Here is a 27,212-nt window from a genome sequence, read left to right on the forward strand (position 1 = left end):
ACATATCCGCTGGATATGTGCAGGTCAGCTCATCTTTAACGCGTTTTTAGGGGTTTTTAGTGATTCCCGCGCCGTCAGCCGCCGTTAACCACCATGGTTGGCTGAATTTTGATTTTTATAACCCAAATAGCTTCGGGGTGTCCAGATCCAAGATAAGGTGGCCCTTAAACTCGTTTTTGATTGATTAAACACCCGATTAAAGCTAGATCTAAATTCAAACGGCTCATTCGGCCTCACAGGGTTGCGGTGTCGGGTTCTGAACTGTGGGTCAGATGAGATAAATGTTTCTTACCTTCAGTTGCTCTTGGATCGTTGATTAGAATGGTGTAGAGAGTGTTTGGCTTAAATGTGTGTTTTTTATGGTGTATGCTAATGTATACAATGGATAGAGATGGAGAGGATTTAGGTTTAAGGGGTATTTATACTACTTAAGCCCATGGACCTTAGGCACATCTTCATCTTAAGTCTATGAGTTAATCTAATTCCATCTATTTTAGCCTACCATCCTTTTATCACATTTATCACCATTTATTCCATATATTTTTTTATCACTATTTATGGATGGAGATGGAGAGAATTTATGGTTTAAAGGGTATTTATAAAAGTTTTATAACTTTAATCTAAGCCCATGGAAGATGGCCATTAATGGCTCAGATGAAGTTTTGATATTAAAATAATGTAAATTATGGTTTTCATGTTCAAGCGCTTTGTAACAAACTAATGGGTGTTTAATTCCCGTCTTTTTGAATATATAAATATCTCAATCATAACTTCCGTTTTACAACTTAAGCTCTGATATATTTTCAAAATAACTACCAGCAATTGGTCACACGCCTAGGTCTTAAGTTGGGGTGTGACAAAATACAAGCTAAAGATAAAGGTATCTAAATACTACATTCGGCCTTTTTAGCACACTTGCATAGATGTCAAAATCAAGAACTAATAATGTTTTAAATTCTTTTGAAATAGGGGTGTACATTTGTCTGCGAACAAAAAAACTTGAGTTTTAGCGGCGACAAAATCCTAAATGTCTCTGCTAAAGCGTCGTCGCTAATGGTCTATTGTCACTGCTAATAATCCAATGTCACCGAGAAAAGGTGTTGTCATTAAAGGTGTTGCCAGAATCCGGTTAACCGGAGTTAGATTCCGGCAGACTTTTAGCGGTACTGACTTTGTCGCCGTTATTTCTAAAACAAAGATATGCATATTTTTTTGCAAATACATACTGCAACCATTGAATTTATATAAACATACAAAGGTAAATAAACGTCAACTGGTTCAAATATTTTGTTTAAGTTAATCATAAAACTAACAATTAAAACTAAATATGAGCACATGTTTCGTTTGTTGATTTATGTCCGTAAATGTTTGTTGTTTGTTTGTCTACTACGCTCAGTTGATGTTTGTTAACTATAAACGAACACAAAAACGTTTATTTTCATAACGAACGGACACAGATAAGAATGTATCGTTCATGTTTGTTTGGCTCATATATACCACCTAACCACATCAATTGATGCTTACTTATTTAAAATAAGCGCATTAGCCTTAATTATTAAATGATTACATACATTGTAACTACCTTTTACTTTATTAACAAGAAAGAAATTTGGAGTTACTGATTTCTGAACCCTAATAACTGTGCGGTCAAAACAGTGAGTGAGGTAACTTAACTAAAGTTAAATCTTTATTTGACGAAATAAAAATTCATCACTAATAAAGGACTAATTAACGATGTTTTTTGGAACATGTAATAATGGAGATGACTGTAGAGTATTGCTTTGAGTGTGTTGGTATGAAGTCGATGGTGCGTGAAGCTCATGCTTTTCGTAGGAAGATATGATTTTATATATTTATCTTTATTCTATTCATCAATTTTTAATAGGGCTTGTAATGTTCATATATTTGGGAAGAAAAAAGGTTTTTCAATTACGTTTATTTTGGGTCGATTCAAACTAAAACATGGCCAATTTGGTTATGCTCATATTATAAAACAGGTTACACTTATAAAACTTGTTAACTTATAATTGTCCAAATGAGTTAAAGATCATGTTTGTTTAAATTTATTTGTATGCTCATTATTTTAACCATCTCACCATAATTCTATAAGGTGCCAATAGTCATTATTCCGAAGATATTTTCTCAAGTTTTCTCATTCATTGATGTGCAGCTTTTTTACAAATAATGGTTATGTTCCTGTCAAGCTAGTTATGTCATTCATTGATATTTTGTAGTGTAGATTCTTATTAACAAGATGAGATTTTGTAGATTAAAGCATATGATTTGTTTCTGCGTTTTAGGGTTTGAACGAGTCGATTTTAAATGGTGAAGTAGGTAATGGTTTAAAAGGCGTACGGATTTCAGCATATGTTCGCCGGCTAATCAATAGTTTTCAACGCTTTTAGGTAAGCTAAATCAAAGTTCCACTTTCCTTTCAACCACGTCTCCCGTCATTTCCAGAAGCAAATAGACAAAAATAAGAGATCTCGTTCAGTAATACCATCATATCACGTCTAATGGCCTTTCTCATCAAAACTAAAGATCTAACGAAGACAATGAGCGACTAAGCTTCTTGAATCATTCTCGGGGTGTAGAGTATTGTAACTTTTCAGTATTTTCTCATCTATTAGAAGTGAAATATTGTAGTTATTGATTAATAATTTATAGGCATTGATGTTTGGTATTCCTGAGTATTCAGTCGGTTTAGGTTTATTTCAATCTGAACGATTAGTCCGCCAATTGTTGTGATACGTGTTTCATAGGGTTTGATGTTTAGTTTAGGTTGATAAATCATGCACATTTCCTTGATTGATTTACACAAACCTTTGGTTACCAGTGTCGTGTGTTTACATTGTTGATGCCTAAGAATGGATTATTCAGTTAACCATATTTGTTTATCGATAATTGATTTGTTAAATGACAAAAGATTACTGTTTAGTTGCACGCTTGAACGCTGGGTTTGATTTGTTTTTATCAAATTTTTATAACTTGTTTGCTTATTTATTTATTTATTTATTTATTCTCAACACACAAATATTGCTAGTTTGATCAACACTCAAACTGTTATTTCATAATAGTGCTAATCTTCATAATGTCTAAAATCAGTTACATGGAACATTGACCACTTACTCCTCTTGCTTCGACACTTTAATTACCTATAGTAGTATAGGTATTTAAGACTTTAATTTCTTTATTTTTTATTAGCCGTGACATCTACAATCAGGGCCTTATTTATGTCCTTCTTAGCGTATCTACTGTCAAGGAACTGTTACCATACAACTATATGTATTCACTTACCTTCACGCCATGTCAGTGTAACGTCAATACCATATCGAATTGCCCGTCAGACACTTCCTAAGATACGGGTGCCTTTCCTTAAAGACAACATGATAGTGGTTGTGTCTCTTCTTTTTCAACCATCTTCCATGAATCACTTGCAACATCGTACCTCCCCACGAGTTTAAATGGAACACACTTATTTATGCTACGTGTACGCTTGACCGTGGCCTTGCTTTTGTTTTTCCCACCACGATTGCATCTAAGGTTCACGCCATGATTCCTGGACCGTCGGACCACAGTAACACACTCATGCTTAATTTCGTTCCCTTTTTTTAGCGTGACAGCCTAACTACCACCGCACCATATTGTCCGCTTTGGTCGGGACGTACCACCATCGCCTCACGGATTTGGTTGCCAAGGTGAAGACTTTCCAGGAGGTCACTCATCCTAATATTATTTCCACCTGAGCACGCTTAACTGTGGAGTTATCCTCTCATCCACTTCCATTAAGCGCCCAAAACACGTTATGATGGAGAAGGTATCCACCTCTTATAAAGAAGGCTTAGTTCTCTCCAACCGGTGTGGGATGCCACAATCCGCCCCCTTTGGGGTCTAGCGTCCTCGCGGGACCTGGCACTACCGGTGTCGAGAACAAAAGTACTGAAACAATTATAACAATAAGAAAAGTTACTAAAACAATTAATAGGTCATAGTAAATTCGTGTTCAAAAAATTATAATAATAATAATAAGAAAAATTAAGTTAAATAAAACACATGGTGTCATATTTTATCCGTTCTATACGAGGTTGTCGGCTTGTGTATGTAATCATCATCAACTTGTTTGTTTTCAAATTCACGGATGACTCACCATCTTACTTGTCAAAACGTTGAACAATATCATGTATGTAATTCGGATCTTCTATTGGTAACTCGTGTGAAGGCCAATTGCTATCAAATGGGCTTTCTATAGGTAACCGGTACGGGGTGACCGTATGTATTCAACGAGTTGTTTTACTCGCCCCACGAATGATAACTACAACATACCCCTAAGAAACGTAATGACAAACAAATCTTATTTAAAAACCTAACGACTATTAAATAAAATATATAGATTAATTTCCAGGTTCAAATCCGGTAAGGCCAACACCTCATTTAAATCGGGAATTTTTTACTCATCGTTCAAACCCGGAAATAGATAGTGTAGCATCCCACTTTTGATAATAATAAATAAAAGCGATTGTGTTTATTTAAAAGTGTGTTAATATTTAATTAAGTTGAATAAAATAATAAAGTGTGAGCTTGGTTAATAAAAGATAGAATAAAGGAGAGTTTTTGGGCCTTAGGTCCCTAGGCTTAAGTGTATATAAACCCCTTAAACCTCCCTAAAACCTTAAAATCTCTCATTATTATCCATCAGCCTCCTTACACACACAAACACTCTCAACCTTATGGCCGAGATCCGAAATCCAAGAACCAAGCTTAGAATTATTTAGATCTTTAGCTGAGCAACAAGAACAAGTCCGTATCTATACAAGAAGCTAACTAGTAGCTTAGCATACATCAGAAGGTACGTTTCATGCATAAATATCGTGTTTTAAAGAAAGGTTTGTCCTAAGACTTAGTACTAAGGCAAATCGGGTATTTTTATGCCATAAAAATATGAACTTGATGTTAAAAATGGACTTAATGGACTCGTTAGTATAGTTGGTTCATATAGTAACCATAGATCTAGCTTAAACGAGTTTGAAATCAATAAAGGTGTAAACTTTATTGATAAGTAAGCTAGATCTTGGTCTAAGATAGGAAGGAAAACGTTTAGGATATAATACAACACTTAAAATGCGAACGGGTGTTAATTTATGAAGTAATAATGATGATAAAGGTGTTAATACCCAACAGCGGGTATTTTCGAATGAAAAGAAAGCATTCGAATGAAAAGCATTCGATTAGAAAAGAAAAAGAGATAAGGAAAAAGGTGAAGATACCATTTGAATCGAACAAAGGGTCATTCGAACAGAAGGTTCATTCGAATAGAGGGTTTGATTCGAATGGAGGGTCCATTCAAATGGGAGGTTCATTCAAACTGATGTTTCATTCAAATAGAAGGTTTGATTCGAATGGGGACCCACTCGAATAGAAGCTGAACCACTCGATTCGAATAGCCATTCGATTAGAATTTTTCTGATGAAATTTTTAGTAAAAGACAATTGATAGAAATAAAACCAGCCAGGGGCTATGCCCTTTGGACCCCGCTAGGGGCTGCCGCCCCTAGAACCTTGCTGCCAGGGGCGCTGCCCCCGGACCCCCGTTCGTTGAGGGTTTTATTAATCTAGAAGTATGATGTGGATATGGTTAGTTAATTGATACTCGTAATTGTCAATTTTATTGTAGAGCCGTATGCAATGCATAATGCCCGTACGGTTGTTCGATTCTATCTTTTTTTTTCTTGTTATTCTTTTATCTTTCTTTTATCTTCCCCTCATCATGAAAAAGAGAGAAACCTTTTATTATCTTATATCATCAGGGTAATGATCCATCAACCTGCTGGTTCTTTTTTTGAAGTATCAACAGGAGAATTCATCATGGAAGTGGGAGAACTGCTGAAACTACGTGAAACCCTGACAAGGGTTTATGTACAAAGAACGGGCAAACCCTTATGGGTTGTATCCAAAGACATGGAAAGAGATGTTTTTATGTCAGCAACAGAGGCCCAAGCTTATGGAATTGTTGATCTTGTGGCGGCTGAATGACAATAACCTGGATTTCGCGTCAATTCTGAAATGAACCCTACCGAGTTGAATATTATTATTCTATGGAATCTTTATTATTCTATTGAATAAAAGTAATTCATAATCATCCGGTTAGGATCGATCTAAACCAGCCCATTATGTATATGATTCAACATGCCAACAATTAAACAACTTATTAGAAAGACAAGACAGCCAATTAGAAATGTCACAAAATATTATATAGTTAGTTGTGCACAGCTAAAGAGGGCAATACTATAAACTCAAAAAAAAACAGGACCCATGTTAGTTTCTAGCCCCATTTCCTTGTTATGTTTTTGGGGTTGTGTGAATACTCGATGTGATTATTTAATACACTTACCTTATGTGGTAAGTGTATGACTTATATGATTTATGTGTGAATGAATGCTTGATGGTGCGTGAACGATCTTCGTATATTGCATGTACCACCAGGTGATAGTTGAAGGTGTGATTGTTTATATATGATGTATGGATTATGTTTGTATGATATGTATGAGAGTGATAAATAAATATAAAAGAATGGTAAGGTACAGAAGAAAGGGACCAGATTCTAATAATATCCGAGACAGAAAAGGGACCGAGCCCTAATAATACTCGAGGCAGAAAGGGACCGGACCCTAATAATATCTGAGGTAGAAAAGGGACCAAGCTCTAATAATACTCGAGGCAGTAGGGCGTAATGCTCTTTAAAACGTATAAATATGTAAAGGATGAATAGATGTAAAGTATGTAAAGAAATAATAAAAGAAAGAATGAAAGAAAGAAAGAAGGTATATACTTATATATGTACGAATGAAAGATAAGCAGGTTAAGTATATAATATTTATCTTCGGATGCGTATGTATAAGTATGTGAATTCATTGTATGTTACTTGATTAACTAGAACTCACTTAGCGTAGCTGACCTTTAGTATGAACGCAGATAAATAGATTGAAGCAGCTGGCTTGGGAGAATGACACATGGCATGATTTGAAGAGACTGGCATCCAAAGAAGATTTGTCATGACGTTTTAATAAGCTACTTTATGTTATGTTTTAAAGACAAGTATTGAATGTTTGTAATGAATGGTTGACTGTTATTATTTCCGCGAAATTTTTAATTAACTATGATATTTAGAACTGTGTTTATGAGTAAATCCAACGCCAAAGTAGGACACCGGAAACGGGGCCTTACAAATAATCTCACCATGATATTTTTTCCTTCTACGGTGAAAGTGGTACGTGAAAATAGATTTATGGAGGTGGATTTTTGATAAAATGGGTTGAGGTAGTGGTGGTGTTTAAATAAAATCGGTTGAGGTGGAGGTGGTGCAGTGATATGAGAATGGTGAGAGAGGGGGGGTTTAAAAAAATGAAAACTAATCTTACAAGCCGCGTATAGCCCTATACGTACACGGCGTATAGGGTATACCCGACAGCCTATGATCATAATAGATAGAGGGGTGTAGCCTAATTTTTGGGTGGCGTCAATAGCATGACCCGTAAAAGATAAATACTCTTCCATCCAACACACATGTCATTATCCCGCAATTAGCCCAACCTCTACTTACAACAAGCTTACCCATAAAGTATCAAGGTGCACAATTTGAATTTTGTTAGGTACTGCAGGGTAGGCAAACAGGAGAATTGTTCATATCTACCCACTTTCCTTATCAATACCCGCCTTTTTGTCTATTGACATATAATTTAGTAATATTAACAAAGGAGGGATTCTTTAATAGCAAAAGCAAAGAAATTTCTATTGCATATTTAGTAACACTTACAAACAATATTGTTTGTATGAAGTCTTCGTATCATCAAGATGTAAGTTAGCAATAAGTAAATTAAAGAAGCATGAATATGTATTATTAAAAAGGATCTCCATTTTCATCAACATGGGTAAGTACAAACGCAATACAAATGGTCATATGGATATTGTCCATACTTGCACCTTCCGATGCCCTTATAATTATTGAAACATTGTTTTCCACATTCTTCACTATTACAGTTATTGGTCTTCAAAACTACAGTGCATCCATGAACAAATGAATGTTCACCTAAGAAACAAAAAAAAAGTATTTTTAGTTAATTAAAAACGTAAAATAAAGAGCTATAGTTGTACCAAACGGAGTAACAAACCTGCAATTATAATAATGAGTAGGATCAAGCATGAATATACAGACTTCGACATGGTTATCTTTTTATTCTAGGTTGTGTGTTAAAATGTTTTATATATATGTGATAGCATCCTTTATATAATCAAACCTTGTTTCTTATGCTTAACAAGTAAATTATGTTATCGGTCCTGTGATTTGTATTGTATAGCCATATCAGTCACGGTATTACATATATGTAATAGTGTTATGTATTACATATATGTATTATAACAATATTGTTATATTACACGTATTACACATATGTAATATTGTACATATTACATGTGTGTAATATTGTTATATTGAATGTATGCAATACAAAAATATTGTTATATTACATATATATAATATAACACATAACACTATCACATATATGTAGTACATCGAATACCACAATTATTTTTTTTAAATGTAAATTTATAATAAAAGAAATGATATTTAATCACGTTTGGGTCGAGTTTTCATGAGTTCTTTAATAGTTATCAAATTTTCTTTTTAGGGAGGGGTGGGGGTTCTCTCATGATCCATTAAGAGAAATCTCCTCGTTATAGAGAGAACTATAAAACTAATATAGAATTTGAGAAAACTCAACACAAACATAATTTTTTTTAACTCTATTTTTTAATTATAAGTTTACCTTCCTAAAAAAATTGTTCTTGATATTATATATATATATATATATATATATATATATATATATATATATATAAAAGGGTATGGATATTGTGAGAAGTGTAACGAGCTCGACAAACTGGAAGAAGAAGAAGTTGATTATATGTATGGGAATCAAGAAAATTTGAAATCCCAAAAATGCATAGTTTCTCCTCCAAAAATGACTTCTCCAGGATTCATTAAAAAATCAAGAATACATTCCTGTGAGAAAGCCTTCTTGGAATTAAAAAAAATGGGCAACCCTGAGCCAAATCACGTTTTCCAAAAACAAACAAAGGTTCACGGTGCTCGTTTTTCCAATTATGAAGCATGGCTAAGAGATCCGACTCACAGTCCATGAATGATAAATCATAGATCGAACCGCCGAATTAGAAGTGAAGGTGTAACTCCATTAATCCCTAATTTCACTCCATTTTCTTATTGTGTAGGTGCGTATGTACGTGTATAGGTACGTATTTTTGTATATGTGTATGTATGTTTGTATGTGTGTAGGTATGTAGGTTTGAATGTGTCTCGGTACATTTTTATGTGTGTAGGTAGATTTGAATGTTGTGTAGGTAAGAAAGGGAGTGAAATAAGGGATTAATGGAGTTACACCTTCACTTATCGCTGTAAAAAAATTTCTGAAATGATCCAATACCTATATATATATGTGTGTGTGTGTGTATGCGCTAGTTTTATATTGCATACATTAATATTCCACATATGTAATATCGCAATCGACTTTTTTTAAGGACAACATTGAAGAAGGATTAAAGAAAACAAATTAAGAGAGTTTTGATTAAGATGCAGCATCTGAATCATTAAGCATATCTTTGAAACTTAACCATTAAGAGGCTTCATTGCTCACTATAAGTCCTAATTCTTAATCTTTATAGTATAGAAGGAAGACAAAAACTTTGATGCTACTGTCGTCTATATAGGAGTACTATAGGTGAGTAAATTGATAATTACTTTACTTTAATCAGTCATCTTTTGTACTTTGAAAGTAAAAGAAGATTTCTTATTACCCTTAGCTAAAAATAATTGACATACAATACATTCACATACTTACATATATACGTATCCGAATATACATATTACATGCTTAGCATGTTACCTTTCTTCCATACATACGTACATACATACTTTCATACTCTTATACTCTTGTACTTTCATACTACATGCATAATTATCTTTACCATCTTAGATATTAGTAGGGTCTGGTCCCTTCCATCTCATATATTATTAGGGTCTTGTTCCTTCTGTCTCATATATTATTAGGGCCTGGTCTCTTCTATCCCATACAACCATACAAACATTTCTTTACACATACATTTCAATATATATACATTCATGCATACTCTTAACCTCATATGTATATCATTCATACACATCCCACATACTATACACTTACGACTTAAGGTCAATGTATTAACTAATCACATTGAGTATGCACACAACCCCGAAACATAATAAGGAAATGGGGCTAGAAACTCACTCGGGTCCTGCTTCTTTCTGAGTTTATAGTAATACCCCTCTTTTAGCTGTGCACGGCTAATTGTATAATAATTACAAGAATTAATTAACTACTTCTAACTATATCATACTTCTAAGTTATTATAAACCCTAGCTACAGGGGTCTGGGCGGCAGCCCCTAGCAGGGTCCAAGGGGCAGTTCTAATCGAATGACCATTCGATTCGATTACAATTCCATTCGACTCGATTACATTTCCATTCGATTCGATTACACTTCCATTTGATTACATTTCCATTCGATTTGATTACGCTTCCATTCGATTACATTTCCATTCGAATACTTTCCATTCAAATACCTTTCTATTCGACTACCTTTCTACTCGATCATATTACTTTTCTTTTGACTCATTTTTCTTAAGGGCTTGATTCTCATAAAGTTTCATTCTTATCACTTTCAACCTTTGTTTTCCCCGTCTTTCAATAGAAACGAGCCTTGGTTTTTAACGGCATCGTTTTCCTTCAATGTCTCGGTCCAAACGTTACCCGTTTGTCCCGTTTTATTCTACAAAACCTCGTTTACGTCCAAGTTCATATTTTTCTTGCATAAAAATGCCCGATTAGCCTTAGTATCAAATCTTAGGGCAAACCAACCTTAAAAATGTGACCTTTAATTTAAAGCGAACCTTTGTAGCTCACTTCTAGCTACGGTATAGCTTCAACACGTGACTAAGGACGTTTCTCTTGCTTGTTTGAGGAAGATCTAGCACAAACCCTTCTTTGTTCGGATTAAAATCTGATCCGTAAAGGGTATGAGTGTTTGTGTGTGTGTTTTTGTGTGTTATGGAGGCTAGAAGATGGAAATTAGGGTTTTAGGTTTTAGGGAGGTTTAAGGGATTTATATACCATTAAGCCCATGAACCTAAGGCCTATCACCATCACTTGTTCTATCTTTTATTGCCCAAACCCACACCTTATTATTTTTATTTAACTTAGCTAAATAATAACACACTATTAAATAAACGAAATTCTTTTTATTTATTATAATCAAAAGTAGTATGTTATAATTTAAAAAAAAAAACCATAATGCCAAACAATTTAGTAAGGTATAACAATTTCTCATAAATGAGATTATATAATACACTAAATATAATAGTGACGAAGGATTAGAACATAATTTTTTCATAATAGAAATAATTCAATGGACAAAGTTTTCATCGTGTTTTAAAGATACCGGTTGTTTCAGCAAACTTGTTTTGAACTAAAATATGAACCCAAACCGCTCGTTCAAATAACCCGTTTCGACTCAAACTCATTCCGATCATAACTCTTTTTTACCCGCCCGTTTTGGCCCGAACTAATTTGATACAGTTTTAAACAACTTGTTTTGACCCAAACTTATTTTACTCAAAAAAACACATTGACCTAAACTTGTTTTGAAGCAATCACAAACCCGACTCACCTATTTAAATTAATACACTAAGAATACATGAATAGTTATTTTTATTTTTAAGTTAGAAAACACAATGATTTAAACACCATGACTCAACCCGAATTTATTTGATTCATAACACTTTTTGAAACACATGTTTTGACCGAACCAACTTGATATTCTTTTTAAACAACCTGTTTCGACTCGAACACTTTCCATTTACTACAAAACCCCTGAACTATATATGAGCCTGATCTGCCCGTTTAAATTAACATAAAAACTAAGAAGGCATGAATAATAAATTTATCTTTGTTTCTAGACAGAATTACAAATTTTGTCCTTTAAAATAAGCCAAATTTCGGTTCGTGTCCTTTTCTAAGTTTCCTTGCAGGCGGTGTACTTTAAACTTTTTTTTCCTACAAGTTTTGTCCTTTACGCTAACTGGGTTAGAAAAAGTCAGTTAAATCCCATCACGTGAGTCGCATGTGAGGGTACTTTTGTCCTTTCTTATATCTCTGCAACTAAGCCTCTGTATCACTCTTCCCCCTCTTTTCCATCAGTGTGTCCTTCAATCGATTCAATTCTCCGGCGACGCGACTCAATTAGGGCTTCAATCAGGGCTTCAATTAGGGCTCGTGTCCGACGCGACTCAATTAGGGCTTCAATCAATTAGGGCTCGATGCGAAATTCAAATACCAGGGCTCAATTGATGATGGCTTACTGTGTTTGTGGCAAGGTAGCAGTTGTTCGAACTTCATGGACTGATAGAAATCCAGGTCGTCGGTTTTTCTCTTGTCCGGACATGGTAAGTGTGTAATTCGATTTAAGTTCCAGTCAATTGTTTATACTTCATGTTTCTCCTCTTTTCCAGACATCGGATTGCCCCTTTCTTGGATGGCGTGACCCACCAATGTGTGAACGGGCATTGGAGATTATCCCGGGCTTATTGAAGTCGAAAAACAAGGTTGAACAAAGTTTAGAGAGTTATAAAGAACAAGCAAGGAAGATGAAGAACAGATTGGTCATTAGTTGGATCATTTTCATTGCAATTGTAATTGCAATGAAAATCTAACTAGTTGACTGAATTTGAAGTTGTTGACTATTTGTATTTTGACTTTATTAGTTAATTTAGGACTTTATGCAGTTTAAGTATTATGTATTTTGACTTTATTTTGGATGTAATTTTGGATCCCTTTTAAGCAATGTATCATCAGTTTATTTTGAATCTTTGGTTAGTTTATTTTGGACTTTTGGATGGATTGAATACACAATCTGCACATTGTGCACTATCTACACATGATGCACAATCTGCACATTGTGCACTATCTACACATTATGCACAATCTACACATTATGCAGAATCTGCACATTATGCACAATCTGCACATCATACACAATCTGCACATCCATCTATCTGCACATCATGCACAATCTGCACATTGTGCACTATCTATCTACACATCCATCTATCTGCACATCATGCACAATCTGCACATCATACACAATCTGCACATCCATCTATCTGCACATCATGCACAATCTGCAATCTGCACATCCATCTATCTGCACATCATGCACAATCTGCACATTGTGCACTATCTATCTACACATCCATCTATCTGCACATCATGCACAATCTGCACATCATACACAATCTGCACATCCATCTATCTGCACATCATGCACAATCTGCAATCTGCACATCCATCTATCTGCACATCATGCACAATCTGCAATCTGCACATCCATCTATCTGCACATCATGCACAATCTGCACATTGTGCACTATCTATCTACACATCCATCTATCTGCACATTGTGCACTATCTATCTACACATCCATCTATCTGCACATCATGCACAATCTGCAAATAAGTAAAAACTGCCAAACCATTACATGAAAAACTTAATACATCCATAACAACTTAATACATCCATACAAGTGTTTGAAAAACTTAAAATAAGTCCAGACAACAACTTAATACATCCATACCATGAAAAACTTCAAAAAAAGTCTAACAACTTAATCTGCAAAAACAGTCATAAAAATATCCATACCATAAAGTCATAAAAACTACAAAAACAGTCAAACAGTAGGCACATTAATCTGCAAAATTTTTCATGCATGATCTCTTGTTGTGACCCTTTTGACCACATGTCCCACAAGTGTTTGATCCTTTTGGCTTTGTCTTTCTCACTGCCTTCACTTTCTGGCCTTCACCCTCCACAGCCTTTCCCTTGCCCTTTGCATCAACCTTTGACTTTTTCCTTGAACCACCATCTTCCCTTTCCACTGCTGACTTTTTCCTTGATTTCTTTGGCCTTCCAGTTTGCTTTTTTAATTTAGGAGCTGTGATCTGGATTGGGACTTGTGATGTGGGCCACATACTCTTACCATTGATGGGATACACCTTGTAGCTATACACTGCCTTCCACCTATCCATTGTGTAAATTGGTTTGACAAATGTTTCTGGCCTGCCAACAGATCTGTCATGTGCACCCTTCAACCAAATACATGCCACCACATGTCTACAAGGTATCCCAGTTATCTCCCATCTCCTACATGCACATGTACTTGTGCTCATGTTCACTACACACTGATCACCATATGGACCTGTTACCTGATAATGATCCTCACCGTTCCAATGCACAGAGTACCTATCATCCAAATATGTAAACCATTCACATCATTTACAAGACAAGTAAATATTCACATACAACTCACCTGCTTGCTTCCTTCTTCACTGACTCCATAATTTGTGTAGCATATGGTGTTAGTAACCCTGATGACCTATCAATTACCTTCAACACAGTAACAATCTTCCTCATCACATATTCTCTGATGTATTCCAGCAATGTGATAATAGGCTTGTCCCTTCCATCTACCAGCTTTGAATTGAAACATTCACACATGTTGTTGGTCAACACATCAGACATCACATCATCATCCGTTTCTTTGTTTCTCATTATACATCCTATCATTATCCAACATCACATCATCCGTTTCTATGTCCAAAACCTCTAAACTACAATTTGCATCCTGCTGTTCAACTTCAAAATCAGTATGCAGTCTGAAATCCCTCATATCTACATCTACATCATGTATTTCACCATCTTCATAGTTGAAGTCACTATCTGAATCACTTTCTGAATCTTCATCACCATCCCTAGTTTTCTTAACATTTTTAGATTTCTTTTTGTTCTTAGATTTCTTCACATTCTTTGGTTTCTTAACTGGACAACCCTCTAGATGTTCATCATCATCAGAACTCTCATCTCTCATTTCATAGTTAGAATCCCTACTATCATCAGTTCCACTTTCATCTGAACTTGAAGACTCATCTCCACTTTCTTCATCTGAAATTGAAGAATCTTCACTATCTTCATCCCCACCTCCATCCCCACCTCCATCCCCACCTCCATTGTAATCCATATCCACCTCATTTGTAGGCTGCACACCATATCCACCCCCATCCCCACCTCCATCTACATCACCATTGTAATCAATCTCCACCTCATTTGTAGGTTGCACACCAAAAGCATCCTCTCCAAACATAGGGTCAAATTCTGGATCCTCATGACATATATCAATCTGGTCTTGTTGTTCAACAACACCAACATTATTCTCTTCTTGAACATTCACATTTGCATCCTGTTTGTCTTGTTCCACAACTACCTCATTTGTGCTATCTTGCCATTCCAACAACAACATTTTCTTAACTGAGTTTGCTTTATCTAGTACGACCTCGCTTGCAAGAAACTCCTCATTTGTTATCTCTTCAATGGTAAACTTTGAGGTTGAGCAGAAGTATGTGTGTACAGAGGTGAACTCATGCTCAACATACACATTCATTAACTGATTAAAAGCTCCAATATACTTAGCAAATCCCCTAACATCATCATCACTTCCCAAAGCTCTAAGCCCCCAATCCAAATCTGAACCCGGTACTACATAATGGTAGAATCTAACCTTATCTGTAGGATAGGATAATTCAAGCAAGATTCGATCAAGCTCGTGAACTGAAAACTTGTCAATATCTAGCATGTCAACATAATGGACAACGGCTCTCTTATAAACCCGTCCTGGAAATTTAGTGAAACTGCCACCATGGTGCATCTTGATCGTGAACAAATGTGGATTATTTACTATACAAACAAGATTAAACAGCTGTTAGTTAAATAAACCCAATTATAAACCCTAAAGTTTTAACTTACCATAAAACGCATCAGCATTTGATTGTTCATCAGCTTCACGAATGTAGAATGGAGGATGAGGAGGATCATCCATCTTACGTGTTTAAGTTCTGAGAATGATGTGCAATTGATTGAAGCCCTAATTGATTAGTCGCGTCGGACACACGAGGGTTTAAGGTTTCTGATCGCCGGGAATTGATTCGATCGACAGGGAGGGGGAAGAGTGATACAGAGGCTTAGTTGCAGAGATATAAGAAAGGACAAAAATGCCCTCACATGCGTCTCACGTGAGGGCATTTAACTGACTTTTTCTAACCCAGTTAGCATAAAGGACAAAACTTGTAGGAAAAAAAAGTTTAAAGGACACCGCCTGCAAGTAAAGGACACGAACCGTAATTTGGCTTTTTTTAAAGGACAAAATTTGTAATTGGGTCTTGTTTCTATGTATAAACTTTTATGTAAAATTATAGATTTTGCATTTGTTTTTGAGAATTATGCAAGGAAAGAGGTTTCTTAAACATACATATATAAAATAACTGTCACAAATGTATAAAAAAGTTAAAAAGAAACTTCGAAATAAACATAAATATTAATATAAGGGAAAATCATTTTCGAAATATTATGAACTGTTTGATAATAAACCGTGTACTTGAACCTAAAATATATCAAACTAATACAATTTATTTTCAACTACGATCCAGTTTTTATGCCCAAATGTAGTCAACTTGTACCAGGCACTTTAGGAAAAAGCAATTTCTAATCTACCTATACTATTAAATTAATAAGTTTTTTGAACAAATGACATATTTATATTGGTTCATAACTATAGTTTTCATATATATTAAGGCTTCTTAAATTTTTTTGGTTTAAATAATATTATTCTATTGCTACCCAATTTAATTCATATATTAAAGTTCATTAATGTTAATGATTGTGATATCTACCTATCACTAGTTGTAGTTATTGGATGGACTGTTTTGCTTTAAAGCATCAATATATTAAAATATCGGTTTGACATTTCCAAATGTTTTTTACATCTATTTAAGAAATACAATAATTGTTTTCAACATTCACTTAATATAGCTTAATCTCGAACCAATTTTCTTTACAAAAGATATATCTGCGCATAATACAACTACAACTTTTATGCGTAGATTGAAAAAATGTTGTTAATACTTTCCATATTTATCAAACTTTCTCAAAATATACTTTTTTCTACCTCCTATATATGTTTGTAGTAAAACACCATCATTTTCGATCCATCTCAAAAGTTATTGCAAACATAATTGAAAGTGTCTTGTATTCATCTATATTACTAATAATATAAGTAAGGATGAGATCGAGATCGAGATCGTACTCGTACCTATACCCGAAAGTACCTGTACCTAAAATTCGTAAATCTTGGTACCTATACCCATACCCGAATTTTATGGTACAAGTACGGGTACAGGTACTTTGGGTACGTTACTCGCTTTGGTAACCCTTTGTTCTTTTTTTAAATCTCCACTAAACTAGATATTGGTAACAGTACGATACCGACAATCAATTATTTATAATACCAAAACAGTAATGGCGCAACCAAAACATAATACCAAAACTAAAAATGAAGTAAATCAACCATAATATAAAATTCATTTAAAATCAAGTAATGAATACCAAATGCAAAGTATAAAAAAAATTTATTAAAATGTTTAAAACAAAATTAACTTATACAAAGAAAGTCAACATTCATTTAATCTTTGCTAGTCATCTTTTTATTTTCCTTTTCTTTGTTTATTGTTTCTTCAATTTCTATAGAAAAACAAGATAAAAAGCTAATACATGTTATTTAATAATATACACAATTACACATAAATGAAATAAAAATATACGAATACACAATATATGAATATACACATATATATTAAGAATGAGCTTATTCAACTAATATATATTATGTTTTGAAAATCATGCTTAAAAGTTAAGTCGTGAGTGCTGGAAACCTAATAAAAACCCCTACATATTCTAAACGGGTACCAGTACCCGTAATACTCGTACTTGTATCCGTACCTGTACCCGAAAGTACTCGTACCTATAATTAGTAAATTTGAGTACCCATACCCGTACCCAATAGATACGTACGGGTACATGTACGGATATGGGTATATGTATTGAATAGGTACGGGTATTCAGGAAAAAAAATCTCATACCTAAATATAAGAATCTACTTATTATATTGAAACAACATCATCTAATCCTATTTTGCCTCTTTCTATTGGTTCAATTTTCTATTTTCTCAAAATAACAAGTCCTATAATTCCTTACCAATAAAATAATTAAAAAATAAATTCATAATTAACATTCAATTGAATGGGTATCAATATTGTGGAGTTTTGTTAAGAATATAAATGGTTGTTATGAGATTTTAATATGTTCAAAATAGTCAAAGTTAATTAGTTATTTTTGTCTTTATGTGATTTCTCAAAATTTTTACATGTTTATTTGATTTTTTTTTATTTTCTGATTGATTTTTTTCATTTTATGGTAACGTTAAAACTTAAACTATTTTGGTCAAAAATAGGATTTAAGGATAATGTAACCAAATCAGTTTTGTGAGGTAGGGTGCTTGAACAAAAATGGTGATTATGTGAATAAAATAAAGATGAACACAAGGATTTGTTACGAGGAAAAACCCTTGATCAGTAGGTGATCGCCGACATAAAACCCCCGGGTGATGACAAATCGTCTATCACCACTTTATTAATAAAAAAGTATGGTGTTACAATGGTGGAAGCTTAAGCAGTGATTACAAAAGAGCTACGTGCATGTGTTACAAGTGTGTAGGATGTGTATGATGTGTGTTTCCTAACTGCATTAAGCTCCAATATATGATCAAAATACAAAGTAACTAATGTCCTATTATCACGCCACTTTCTCTATGGAGCCGTTACACGGTTTTGACCTCGTTGCTAATCCACTTGGACGCGAAATAATAGGGAAGACCATGTCAGTATACGTTGTACCTGCTAAAATATCAGTATAACTAAGAGAACAATCGTTAGTAAATAATAAGTACTAAAGATCCTTGATCTTGACAATATCTGGAATACACGCTAAGGATAATTGATCCAGAACATATGCCAGGATAACATATCCACAATATCAAAAATATGTGCCCTAACATCCAAAATGGTGGTTATGATAAGATCACAGTTGTCATTTTGCCTTTAAATTCAAACATCCTGCAAAATAGATGAGATTTGACAATCTAGATATAATTATCATATATCTATAAATTTACTAGGAACCTCCCTTCCGCCTATAATTATCACAACGTCTCTTGTTATTCTATTTTCATAACTCAGTGGAACAATAATCAGTATCCTCTTTTCTCTTTCTCTTTCTATAGATTTTTCATATGTCTGCAAATTCTTCCGAGCAATCGGATTCTGACGACCCGCATTCACAAAATTTTCTAACTTATCCATCTTCCGAGATCTGTAAGTTCACAGATCCGGAAGTAGACGCTTTATTGCCCTTTTTCCATTCGGTACAATATTTCACCCATTCGACTCCTCAAAAGGAGCGACTACTATTCCAAGACGTGGGTTTGTTTTCTGGCTTGTCCGTTCCTCATTGGATATACATACCCGTTCCCGAAGTTTACTCAAAGTTTCTTCACACTGACCGGCATAAGTTATGTCCAGGATATGCCCGATGCTATGGCGAGCATTGTTCATTGTAGAGAGGATTATTCAAAGGGAAGATCTTGAATTTGGTCTTTCAGAGCTTGCATACTTGTACTCCTTGGTAACCCACGAATCCAGCCGCTTCATTTTAAAATCTAAGCCTCGTCAGCCAGTTCCAATATATAAAACCACCCAAAACGGTTCCTTCTAGAAAAACCAGTTATTCTTTGTAAAGAGAGGTTCAATCCCTAGTGGGGATAATTTACCCTTCAAGTGGATTAGGAAGGGTAGGATCCTGGATCCTTTGACAAGTTGTTGATGATCACTTATCCTTATTCTGATCAATTTCTTTTATTATTTCAGTGGAAAACTATACGCTTCTCTCCGAGCTTCCTTGTGTTAAAGAAAGAGTGAATACCTTCTTGGCTCTAGACCCCGCAGTCAGAACTTTCAAAGCTAAAGCTCCAGAGACTTCTCAAGAGTCGGAAGCAAGCGAAATGTCAAGTGAGTGTTTTAATGTTTCGTAACAATAAATAAAGACAATAAAATGAGACTTATTTTTTTTCATATGAGGCAAGTCTGCATCCCAGTTTCCGTTGGAGGACATTGATTGTTTCATTGTCAAGAAGCAGGGGCGAAGGTTAGTGAGGGCCGGGGCCCCGGTTTTTTGCGTAATAGGGTAATTTTACCTGTTTTCGTCAAAAAAAAATTATACGCAGTGTAAATTTAGCCATTTTCGGCCAAAAATTTGAGCCCGGCCCCCTCCGTTTTTTGAAATTCTTTATACAATTTGAGTCTCCTCCCCCCCTTCCGGTGTCTTAGTTCAAGCTTCGCCACTGTCAAGAAGGAAACCTCCAAGGCTACTACATTCAAAGTCTTTAAACCTTTATGTTGGTACAATGATAATACCTCGAATGATGATGGGAGTTTTCTCCATATGATTTTGTCTCGAATAGTATCTGTTATTTTTCATGTTTCACTATCGTTAACTTATTACTTCAGTAGTTGGTGTAATTATTTTGGTTGTTTACATGTTCATTTGATATACTCTGTGTAGATACATATCATATTTTTCTTTACTTTACTTCTGTATGTAATATAATTTTAAACTTTTAATAACTTTTCTTTAGGGATTAATTGTTTTCGTATTTCTAGCCCAGCCCAAATGGTTTATGTTATATTTACTATTGCAGCCCAATAATAAACAATGTTTTTGAGTCTAGGCCTATTTATTGCAAGTTGCGTAAACACCGTCATCTCGTTGAAACCGGCCTATCTCTACTCACACATGCAAAAATACCCACAACTTATTGGCCATTTGCCCTAGCCGCAGCCGCTTATCTCATTAATCGACTACCCACACCTACTCTACAAAACACCTCACCATACCATAAACTATTTAATAAGCAGCCGAATTATGAAAATCTAAGAAGCTTCGGTTGCCTTTGTTACCCTTGGTTACGACCATACTCCCCTCATAAACTCCACCCAAAATCTAAACCATGCATTTTTGTTGCTATTATCCTTCTCAAAGCGCTTACTATGCACTTGATCCTACCTCCAACAAAATTCATACTTCTAGAATTTTGTTGAGCATCAATTCCCTTACCAAGACCTCACCACAACTATGGTCCCACCACCCAACCCACTAGACTAGTTTCAAATTACCATCCCCATTATTAATTCCATACCAACAGAAACATCCACTCAAGTCCACACACACCAAACCAATATTGATAACTCAAAACAAAATCCCCAATCAACTAACTCTACACCATCTAGCCCAGATGACGCCACACTCCAAAAGTCCTCTTCACAGCAAGACCCCACCAACCTATCTAGCAACACAATTTCCCCAAACTATACAGACCTTTCCCAACCTCTTCCAAAGAATTACCACCACCCCAGACAAACTCTTCCCAACCTATTTCAATTGAGTTACCACCAGCTCACAACACCACTACCCAAAATACTACCACCCCACCTAATGCCACCGAACCGATCGGTCAAACTCGCACCCGCAAACCTAATCCTAAATACCATAACCCTTCTTTTCGGTTGTATACGGCTATCAACGGTTCAATTAACGAACCTTCCACTATCACCCAAGCCTTAAAGCATCCTCTTTGGAGAAATTCCATGACTGAAGAATATGAGGCTTTAATGAAAAACAATACTTGGACTCTTGTTCCTTCCAACCATGCTTCTAACCTTATTGGCTTTAAATGGGTCTTTCGTACAAAGTACAAACCCGATGGTTCCGTTGACCGCCTTAAGACTCGCCTTGTAGCCAAAGGCTTTCACCAACGCCCGCAAATTGATTATGCCAAAACATTTAGCCCGGTTGTCAAACCCGCAACACTTCGTCTTATTCTTTCCTTAACCGTTTCACAAAATTGGACTCTTCGCCAACTTGACGTTAATAATAATGGTTTCTTACAAGGCACGTTAACTGAAAATGTAAATATGGCCCAGCCACCTGGCTTCATCAATCCATCTTTCCCATCTCATATATGCAAACTAAATAAAGCCATATATGGTGTTCGACAAGCCTCACGTGCTTGGTACGAAGAATTAAAATCGCATCTCAACTTGAAAGGTTTTCAACCCACCATCTCATATCCTTCTTTATTCATACAATCTTTCGGTTCATTTCCAATTTACATTTTGGTCTACGTGATGACATTATAATTACTGGTCCTAATTCTCAAGCCATTAATTTATTCATTTCCTCTCTCACCACTAAATTCTCCCTTAAACATCTTGGCACCCTATCCTATTTTCTTGGTGTTGAAGTCCTTCCACACTCGCATGGTATGTTATTATCTCAAACTAAATGCATTCATGACATCCTTCAACGAGCCAATATGAGTGATTGTAAGCCAATGACCACACCAATTACATGCTCCGAGCCCATCACACTACATGGTGGCACACCTATCCCATCATCCACGGAATATAGAGCCTTAGTCGGGGCTCTACAATACCTATCACTAAAGCGGCCCGACGTTGCATTTACAGTGAATAAACTCTCACAATTTATGCATGCTCCTACTACAACCCATTGGAATGCCCTCAAACGTCTCCTCCGATATCTTCACGGGTCAATAAACAAAGGTATTTTACTCCGCTACAAATCAGCTTTACAACTTCATGCCTTTACATATGCGGATTGGGCAGGAGACAAAGATAACTATCGAAGCACAACTGGTTACATTGTCTATTTAGGGTCAAATCCAATCGCATGGAGCTCTAAAAGACAACCCACTATTGCACGCTCATCAACAGAAGCAGAGTTTCGGCTGTGGCTTCCACGACAACAGAAATATTATGGCTGAAATCTTTGTTACATGAACTTGGTTTCACTTCTACCACCATTCCAACAATATTTTGTGACAATCTAAGTGCCACACAATATTCTGCAAATCCCGTTTTCCACTCCCGCATGAAACACTTAGCTCTTGATTTTCATTTCGTCCGAGAAAACGTATATGATCAGTCTATTCGAGTTACACATATTGCGGGGATGATCAACTAGTGGATGCCCTTACAAAACCTACTCCACGTTCAAGATTTCATTTTCTCATGTCCAAGATTGGCCTCACTACAAGACCGTCAATCTTGCGGGGGCATATTAACACTCAAGAATAATAATATTAAATTCAAATATTTTGAATTTAATATTGAGCTCAAATCAAGCCATATCTCCAGATTCTATTATTGGAAGATGTTTATCAATTGTATTTATTGTATTGAATTTCTTCCTTATTTTCAGCTTTTATATTTGCTATATATTGTAAAAATATTTATCAAAAGAATAACTTTGAATTTCCAATCATCAATTCAATTTTTATTATATTAACACTCAAGAATTTAATGTTATTATTCTTGAGTGTTAATATTAATGAGTGTGAGTACCTAGTTAGTTAGATTTAATAACATTGTGTGTAATTAGTCATGAAGATAACTCTTGAAAATCGTTAAAAAGTCGGCTGGAATCACCGTATAACTCTTGAAAATCGTTAGTTATGAAGACAAACTTGGAGGCCATTAAAGAAATGTCGTAACCCCCCCCCCCCCCCCCAAAAAAAAAAAAAAAAAAGAAAAAAAAAGTTCCTGATAAATGGCTTAACTAGTTAGGAGATTGGACTGGAACATTTTCGGTTAGTTCCTGTTGTGTAAATCACAGCCTACTAGTCTCTCGGGTTTTGTCTTAAAATGAACAGGTGGGTCTAACATTTTGGCATAGAGAGTAGAAATGGGCCTCATTCCGACTTTGAATGCCCTTATACTAAAGAAATTAATTCGTTGTTGATACAGGTTTGTGACCTTTTTGAAACAAGGCGAATGAATCGATGGATCATATATTTATAGCAGTGATGTGACGACTATCATTTAACAAGTTGTCGCTCAAAGATGTTGATAACGAACCGGAGCAAGCTAGAGGTGGGTGTCTTGTAAAGCGGGATGTCTACGATTTTGAACGACCATGCAAGTGTGTCTTAACAAAGGTTAGACAGTTAGACGTTACAAAAGAAAAAGAAAAACTAATGCATAAATCTATTAATCAATTCATAATTTGTTCTCCAAATAATAGTATATAGATCATGTGACATACAATTTTAACGGACTCAAAAATTTAGCGACAAGTACTGACGGAGTATATAATAAGGTAGAGACTTGATGTTCATGTGAGTCAGGTTCGATTCCTACTCCCATCATTTATTTTTAGTGGCACCAAGTGATGATGGGAGACTATGTGAGTATGTGACGTTCACCAGTTGGGTCCTTGAACTGAACGAGTTTTATCTCAACGCACTGTCGTTCCTTCGGATTCACGGATGTTGGCCTTAGGTGAGTGTTTTTGTTTTTCCCATATTGAAATTCTAGTGTATCCCGATGTGAATTTAGCCACTATCCAATTTGAAGAATTCGTTCGCCCTTAAAAAAATACAATAATAAACTTTAAGATTTTGGATATTCTATTTATTATTTTGATGTTTTTGATTTATCTTAATTAAACTGAATAATAATATACATAGGAATTATATTAAAAGATGTTGGAATCCTCCGCTAGTGGCCACAATTAAAAGATTAGGGGAACCTTTTGATTTTTTTTCAAAAATGTCCTTGCAAATAAATTTAAAACACAAATAAAGTTTAAAATTTTAACTTTCATTCATTTGACATTTTCAAGTCAGCATTTTGAAACAGTAATAATTTTGACGATAAATCTATTTGTATTCTCAAACTTTTAAAAATACTCAGATTTGTCATTTTTGACCAAAATGTAGTTAACTTGTACCATACAATTTATTTACCATTTTTTACTGTAAAAAGCAAATTTAAGTTCCACAAAACCTGAAACAATCATTGATAAAAAAAACCCCATAAATTAAATATGATAAATTTTGTTATATATATGAAAGTGATTGGTATATATTTACTAAATTAACCGAAAAAATAAATTGATAGATTTAAAGTATATATATATATTTTATAAATTTATATGACAATTCACAATTAGAATAATAATAGATAAATGGATTGATTTTTAAAAAATGGATCAACTCTTAAGCATGTATTTATGATTTAATAATTAAAAAAATTACTTTGTAAAATGAAAGCATCTTTGAGTTTTTTTTTCTTTATAATCTTCAACAATATACATAGCAAAATATGTTAATGATAACATTTGAAATTATATATTCTTTTCAATTTTAACGAACATGGTTTGTTGATAATTTTTAGATTTCACCAAGTATTTTGAAATATATAATAAAATAATATGTTAATATTTATTCTTATAAAAATGTATAAATATAATATAAATAAAATATAAAAGGAAAGTGAATATGGATATATATTAGGGTCAATTAACATATTAGTTCTGGAGGGAAAAAAGTTGTGAGATTTAACCATTAGCTGACGCGTGTCACAATTATTTTATTTTATTAAAATAGATAGATTCCTTTTATATGTAAAGCCCCGATCCCTGTGCCCTACTTTGGCGTTAGATTTACTCATAAACACAATTATAAATATCATAGTTTATTAAAAGCTTTCGCGGAATAATAAAACTTCAATCATTCGTTACAAAGCATTGAATCTTGTCTTTAAAATAAAACATAGCATAGTTTATTTAAACATCATGACAAATCTTCTCTGGATGCCAATCCCTTCAAATCGTGCCATGTGTCTGCCTCTCAAGCCATCTATTTCAATTTGTGCACCTGCGTGCATACTAAAAGTCAGCTATGCTGAGCGAGTTCTAGTTAAAACAGGCAACATACAATACATTCATATACTTACTTATACGTATCCGAAGATACATATTACTTTCTTAACCTGTTCATTTTTTCTTTCGTACATACATTTCTTTCTTTCATATTTTCATAATTTATCTTACTTTACATACATACTTATACGTTTTAAAGAGTCTTTCGCCCTATAACCTCACAGATATTATTAGGGTCTGTCACCCTCTTTCACAAATATTATTAGAGTCTATCACCCTCGTGCCATACAACCATACATACTTATATATATATATATATATTCATACATCCTCTTAATCTTTTCTATATCATTTACATACTTTCATATATCATTTATAAATCATTCATAGACATTCACATAGCATATATTTACTACTTAAAGAAAGTGTATTATAAAACATATAATGAATTTTAATGTAATTTAGATTTAGGGATAAAGAAAATGTCAAAAGGGATGAAAATGCTCGTCATAAGTGACTAAGATGATTTTAAACGATTTTAATTTTAATATTCCGTTAAATTGTGTGTGTAACGTATGGTACATTCAGAAACATTTTAATACCGTACATGTGAAGTTATTTCGCACTTAATAAAATAATATTTTGAAGTTATTTCGCATTAAATAAAAACATTTCAAAGTTATTTCGAATTAAATAAAAACATTTCGATGTTATTCCACATTAAATAAAAACATTTCGAAGTTATTCCGCATTAAATAAAAACATTTCAAAGTTATTTCGCATTAAATAAAATAATATTTATTCATTATTAAAAAAATAATATTTCAAAGTTATTTCGCTTTATATAAAATAATTAAAGACATTTTGGCTTAGTTGCTCTATAAATTAAGAATAATAGACATGGTTTGCCTATATAAAGGATTTGATAATGATCAATGTTCACAGTTAATATATTTTTACACACAACCCAGTAAAAAACATAAATATGGCCAAGTCTGCATACTCATATTTGTTCCTGCTCGTTATTGTAATTGCAGGTTTGTTTCCGTATGGTACATCAATTATAAATTTTGAACCGCACATTTAATGTTTTTAACAAATAAAAATATTGTTTGATTGTGTTTCAGCTGGGTCTTCATTTGTTCATGGATGCAATGTGGTGTTGAACATGAGTAACTGTAACAGTGAAGAATGTGGGAAACAATGTCATAATATATATATTGGCGTCGGAAAATGCGAGTATCAACATCTTCCCCGTGACCAGTTAATTTGCTCTTGTACTTACCCATGTTGATGAACCTGGGATCTTTTTTAATAAAACATATATAAATTGGTTGATTCATTTAAGATTAACATCTATGATCTTCCTATA

At 34.3% G+C, this 27,212-nt stretch overlaps 1 protein-coding gene across 1 annotated transcript; it reads right to left on the bottom strand.

Annotated features, from left to right (window-relative positions):
- Positions 1 to 13,842: 13,842 nt before the first annotated feature.
- LOC143618392 (uncharacterized) lies at positions 13,843 to 14,677 on the bottom strand. The gene is made up of 2 exons (XM_077090624.1): positions 14,466 to 14,677; positions 13,843 to 14,398 (listed from the first exon to the last, which is right to left on the bottom strand). Exons 1-2 carry the CDS (start codon positions 14,675 to 14,677, stop codon positions 13,843 to 13,845), a joined length of 768 nt encoding a protein of 255 aa, XP_076946739.1.
- Between the last annotated feature and the right edge of the window lie 12,535 nt (positions 14,678 to 27,212).

Source organism: Bidens hawaiensis, unplaced genomic scaffold (genome assembly GCF_021521415.1).
Source record: "Bidens hawaiensis isolate Kalapana, Puna unplaced genomic scaffold, B.hawaiensis_p1.1 tig00072250_1, whole genome shotgun sequence".
NCBI lineage: Eukaryota > Viridiplantae > Streptophyta > Magnoliopsida > Asterales > Asteraceae > Bidens > Bidens hawaiensis.

Coding starts and splice junctions, on each gene's coding strand:
- LOC143618392 (XM_077090624.1), bottom strand. CDS start 14,677: ATGTCTGATGTGTTGACCAACAACATGTGTGAATGTTTCAATTCAAAG. Junction 14,399..14,465: donor GTGAAGAAGGAAGCAAGCAG/GTGAGTTGTATG, acceptor TTTGGATGATAG/GTACTCTGTGCATTGGAACG.